The 5,528-nt window shown below is 61.1% G+C and overlaps 1 protein-coding gene across 1 annotated transcript; it reads left to right on the top strand.

Annotated features, from left to right (window-relative positions):
- The first annotated feature begins 2,165 nt into the window (after positions 1-2,165).
- On the top strand, positions 2,166-5,265 carry KAZALD1 (Kazal type serine peptidase inhibitor domain 1). Its single transcript, XM_040991810.1, has 5 exons — positions 2,166-2,230; positions 2,618-3,181; positions 4,296-4,456; positions 4,536-4,683; positions 4,845-5,265. The coding sequence occupies exons 2-5, from the start codon at positions 2,671-2,673 to the stop codon at positions 4,937-4,939; spliced, it is 915 nt and encodes a 304-aa protein (XP_040847744.1). The 5' UTR covers positions 2,166-2,230; positions 2,618-2,670; the 3' UTR covers positions 4,940-5,265.
- Positions 5,266-5,528: the final 263 nt, after the last annotated feature.

The raw sequence follows: 5,528 nt of genomic DNA, 5'->3' as shown, positions 1-5,528 counted from the left end.
GTGGCTGGGTAACGTGGACACTGGCACATTTCCTCTTGCTCCATGATGTTCTGCCTCAGTGATGTGAAGATCTGGGAATGTGTCCAGATTTCATATATTTTTAAATATTTCATTTTATTTGGACTGCAGAGTTAGGGAACTTTCACCTGATGATCTGCTGGTACACTCCCCAGACAGACTTCATGGTGGGGAGGCGGGAGTAGGGCCACGCCAAAGCCAGGAGCTTCTTCCAGGTTTCCCACATAGATGGCAGGGACCTAAAGCACTTGCCCATTTACGGGGAGCTGGATCAGAAGTGGTGCTCATGTGGGATGCTTGTATCTTCCTGGGGTAAAATCCCTACTTAATAAAAGCAGAGCCTCTACAGGGTCAACATCCCCTGTCCTGGGGTCCCAGGTTTGCACGGAGTGTCGGGTCATCCAGCCGTATGCCCGCCAGAGGGCGCTCGTCCCCTGTCTATATCGCTCATTCCATCAACAACTCAGAAGAAAACCCAGATTAAACAGGAACACTCAGGAAACGTCTTTCACATTTAATCCACAAATATTGACGGAGAATTTACTGTGCCGCCAGTGGCGGGGCTGGGCTCATAAGATAAAGTGGAGAGTTAGGCACGATTCCCGCTCCTCTAAAGCCAAGACAGAAAGCAAACAACCGGCTATAATCAAGTGGGATAAGAATCGGCTGCGGGTCCTAAGACCCCCGAGGCTTCCACTCGGCCTCAGGGCAGCCATCTCGGCCCTAGGGCGTCTGGCCGCTCAGCGCCAGGGTCTTCTCCTCCGCAGGCCTCTCGCGCCTTTTCTAAGCTTCCAGCGGCTGCCTCCTGCCTCAGGCCGACCCTGCAGGGTCCCTCGAGGCCAACGACGAGGGGTGACCCGCGGCTGGCGGCCGCAGCCGGTTTCTGCCAGCGTCTCCCCCGCCCCGGTTTAAAGCCCGCGGGCTTTTCCTGCTCTGCATTCCTGGATTTCCTGTTCCAACTCTCGCGACAGTTTGAGGATTCGCGTGAAGTGCCCGTTTCGTCGCACTTTGGTTTAAACCGCCGAACACGGTGTCTTTTGCCCTCGCCAGTCTCGTCAGGGATCCTCCGGCCAGAATGGGGTCACTGCAGCTCAGGAACCCCCCAAATGCCTGGACTCGGCCGAGTTCAGGGGCGGAATCGGCGGGGAGGGAGGTGTTTGTTCTGGAAGGACCAGTGCGCATGCGGCAGCGGCCCGGCTGAGCTGGACCGAGCCTGACTTAGAACCGCCGCCTCCCTGGCTGCCAATGGTGGTTTCCGTTTCCTTACCAACTTGACCGCGGCTCGGCTTCCTCGAGCCTTGGAGATAGGCGGACGGGCAGGCCGGGGCGGGGCCTCCAGCAAGTCTCCTCTCCGCCCCCGGAGTGCCACGGTGGCGCTGGGGGCGGCTGCGGAGACCGAGTGCCCCGGGCCCTGCAAGCCTCGCCAGCACAAGCCTGTAATCCCGACCCTGCGCGACGGCCGCCCGCAAGGCGCCCCGCCCGCTTCTCGGCTGCGGCCGCCCGCCGGCTCCCACCTCTAATCACCGGGCCGTCTGGGGGCTGGAGCACCTGCCACATGTGGAGTGGGAGGGAGGAAGCTGGTCCGACCGGGAAAGGCAGACGCAAACGCTGGGTCTCTGGGCCTTGGCCAAGGAGCTGGGGCCCCTTTTCCTCCTGGGGGAAGCCTGCCCTGGGCTTCCGGGCGACACCGCCAGTGGTTAGCCCTGCCCTCCCTCCCCCTCCCAGGAGCGTCCATATGTCGACAAAATGACTTGGCACCGGATCTCCAACCGCCTTGCCATTATGCAGCCACTCTAGCTGGCCCCAGGGACTGAGAAGTCAGATGGACGGGGCCTAGCCTCTCAGCCAACCTCGGAGCTCCCCAGCCACCCCTGCTCCTCAGCCCTTCCCTCCCTCCCTCCCTCACGGTGGCTGCTCCTCGGGTTAGGGCTCCAGAGCTCTCCTTGGGATTTGGGGATTTGGGATCAGGGGAAATAGCCAGAAAAGGGTCCCCTGCGGCTGCATAAAACCCGCAGCCTCCCAACTGAGGGGAAGGCGGGTGCGACCTCGAGGGGCGGGGAGAGGGGGCGGAGGCACCGTTGAGTGACTCCAAGTTGGTGGGTTCTCACCCAGAGCCTCGGGCCGGCCCCTGTCGCACACAGGGCGCCTCTACATTTTTCTCCACCGCCTGCTGGGCACTGCAATCAGGGGTCTATTCCTGCCCGGATATCAGGTGAGCGCCCTGGCATCCAGGTTATACAGGAGAGGCACCACTGCCCACCATCTCCATTAGCCAACTTTGGCTGGAGTTGTCCACTCCCATCCATCTATGGGGGCTAGGAGGGTCAGAACCGGGTGATGTCCGTGGTTGGTATGATAGAGTGGGCTTGAATGTGGTCTCTGTGTCTTCCAAGCTCCCATCCCTAGCCCAATCAATTGCCAATCGCATCACAGGATAGTCCTGAGTGACTCTGGAGGTTTTAATGTTAAGGGTGGGAGTGGGAGAACTGCTTAACTCCAAGATCTTGGAGAAGAAGGGGCTGTGCTAGGGCCGAGCAATGAGGGTGGTCTTAAGGCCCTGGCATTGCTTCTGACTGCTGGGTCTGGCCTCCCTCCCTAGCTGGACGCAGCTGATGCTCTGCGCGCTGGCTCGCAGGGACTCCTGGTGAAGCCATGCCTCAGCCGCCTGCCGCTCTTGCCTTGACATTGCCCCTGCTGCTGCTCGTGGTGGTGTTGGTGCAGATCCCGTCCCCGGCCGGCGGGAGGCCATCCCCCAGCCCGGATTACTTGCGGCGCGGCTGGCTGCGGCTGCTGGCTGAGGGCGAGGGATGTGCGCTCTGCCGGCCGGAGGAGTGCGCCGAGCCGCGGGGCTGCCTGGCGGGCCGGGTGCTGGACGCGTGCGGCTGCTGCTGGGAATGCGCCAACCTGGAAGGCCAGCTCTGCGACCTAGACCCCGGCGCTCATTTCTACGGGCGCTGCGGGGAGCAGCTCGAGTGCCGGCTGGACGTGGACGGCGACCTGAGTCGCGGAGAGATGCCAGAGCCACTGTGTGCCTGCCGCTCGCAGCAGCCGCTTTGCGGCTCCGACGGCCGCACCTATGCCCAGATCTGCCGCCTTCAAGAGGCTGCCCGCGCTCAGCCTGACGCCAACCTCACCGTGGCGCACCCAGGGCCCTGCGAATCGGGTATGCGCGGCCCGGGGGTCATTCTCCCCAGCACCCGGACTTCCCAACGCCCGACAGTATTGAAATCTGGCCTGCGGAACGACTATAATGTGGCCAGGAAGGGTCTTGCGTCCGGCATACAACGCTGTACTGTATAGGGCCCTCAAAGGCCGCCCTCTGAAGGTGTACAGCCACCTGCTGGCGCTGAGCCCCGGGAAAGCTCTAGTACCGGCGAGCAGGGACCAGCTTTCTGAGGGAGCAGGCAGATAGCCAAGGGAGAGAGGGAAAGTACCCCCAGATTTCGCCCCGGGGCAGCAGGTTCCTATGCGGTGCAATCAGGCGGTGTGTGTGAAGGGGGAAGGAGATTCTGAGCAAGATCAGCCAACCCAGCAGCTCTTTTCTCTAGCGTCTGGGGGACGAGTGAAGGGGGCAGTTGTTCCAGCTCTCCCTCCCCACATCCCTGGGGCCCGGGGCATTCAGATCTCCAGTTCTCTCTGGCAGCTTTAGTAGCTTTCACTTCCTGAGCCCCAGCTCCAAGTCTGGCTTGGCTGAGGCTTCCAGGAAAACAAACCCTTCCACCCCCACCCCTGCAGGGGTCCCAACAAACTCACCACCCCTACGGCTTCAGGTTTCCTGCTGGCTTCCCAGATCTGGTTTCAGGTTCTCCTCAGTTGCCCTGTGGATCCCCCAAGGGATGTGTGTGTGTGTGTGTGTGTGTGTGTGTGTGGTGGAGGAGGGCCTGGTTAGAGAAGGGGGATGTTGGTTAAAAGCACAGCAGGGAAGGGGCCCCTCTGGGGGGTGGAATGGGGATAGAGGAGAGGTCTGGGACAGAGTGTGGCAGCCAAGCCAGGGTGTAGGTGCCCATGCTTGCTTGTTTGTGTGCCGTGTCCCCATGGCGGGTATGCATGTGCGTGCATGTGTAATCCCCCCCCCATGTCTGTGCTCACACCGTGTGTGTGTGGAGAGCCCTGTTTGGGTGTGCACAAGTGTATCTGTTGTAGCTTGTCCAGGATGTGCGTTTCCCTCCACCTGCCTTGTGTCCCCTCACAGGCTGCTATGTCTTGCTGTGCAACGCCTCCCCCCCCACCCCCCCCCACGCCATCCTGCCTCAGGCCTCTTGCCTCTGTCCCCCTAGAGCCCCAGATCGTGTCGCAGCCACACAACATCTGGAACATCACCGGGCAGGACGTGATCTTCGGCTGCGAGGTGTTTGCCTATCCCATGGCCTCCATCGAGTGGCGGAAGGATGGCTTGGATGTCCAGCTGCCAGGGGATGACCCCCATGTCTCGGTGCAGGTAGGGGCAGGCAGCAGAGACCTGCTTCTGGCAACCCCCATGCCCCGAAGGCCTTTTCTGATGCCTCATCTGGCTCCAGTTTAGGGGAGGCCCCCAGAGGTTTGAGGTGACGGCCTGGCTGCAGATCCAGGCTGTGCGCCCCAGTGATGAGGGTGTGTACAGGTGTCTCGCCCGAAACGCCCTGGGTCAGACTGAGGCCCAGGCTATGCTGACAGTGCTCACACCAGGTAAGGGGGTCCTGGGGCTTCAGGGAGGGGCTGGGTAGGGGTCCTTGAGTGTGTGTGTGTGCGCGCGCTTGCGCGCGCACAAGAATGCTGCAAGTGCTGCCCCATGGAGGGTGGACGTGAGCGCTCCAGCCCCTCTCTCCTGCTCCCTCTTCTCTGCGCAGACCAGCTGAACGCCACAGGCTTCTCCCAGTTGCCACCACTGAGCCTGCTCCCTGAGGAGGCCACCGAGAGTGAAGAGAGCCAGGATTACTACTAAACCCAGGGGTGGGGGGTGGGAGTGGGTGTGGGGGTCAGCTCTATTCTGGGAGAGATCCAGAAATGGGGAGCAAGTTCCTGCACAGCTTGCTGTGAGACTCTTAATAAAGGCAGTCCTGAAGTGGCAGCGGCGAGGAAAGCTGCAAAGGGTCCTGGCAGGAGATCTCACCTAGTCTCACTTACTCCTTTCCCCAAGTTTCCCCTCTCTCTGGAGTCCCAGCTGTGCTGACACTGCAGTGTGCTTGGCTGTGGTCCCTGCAAGACAGCAGGAACTGGTGGGGGCCAATACAGGGGCAGCTCTGTCCTGCGCAGCTAGGCCCAGGAGAACGCACCAATAAAGCAAATGAACAAGCGAAGCCGCATTTCTATACAGACTGTTTCAGGCACCTGCTGGCCAGCGGCACAGAGGGCCTGGAGCCCTCCCTGGTCTACCTGTTTCCCATCAGAGAGGGAGGCTGGGGGGGGGGGGCGGGGAGTGTCAGTGTACTCTGACGCTCCCCTCACTGATGGGGAGGCAAAGTGGGGAACCAGCTTTCTGAGGCTGAGACCTGAATTTGAAAGCATTAAAACAGGGTGGCAGAGAAGCTTGG

This window comes from Ochotona curzoniae, unplaced genomic scaffold, assembly GCF_017591425.1.
Source record: "Ochotona curzoniae isolate NIBS_2020 unplaced genomic scaffold, NIBS_Ocur_1.0 contig_66, whole genome shotgun sequence".
Lineage (NCBI taxonomy): Eukaryota > Metazoa > Chordata > Mammalia > Lagomorpha > Ochotonidae > Ochotona > Ochotona curzoniae.
The sequence above is the reverse complement of the archived record's forward strand: the minus strand, read 5'-3'. Positions and strand labels throughout refer to the sequence as shown.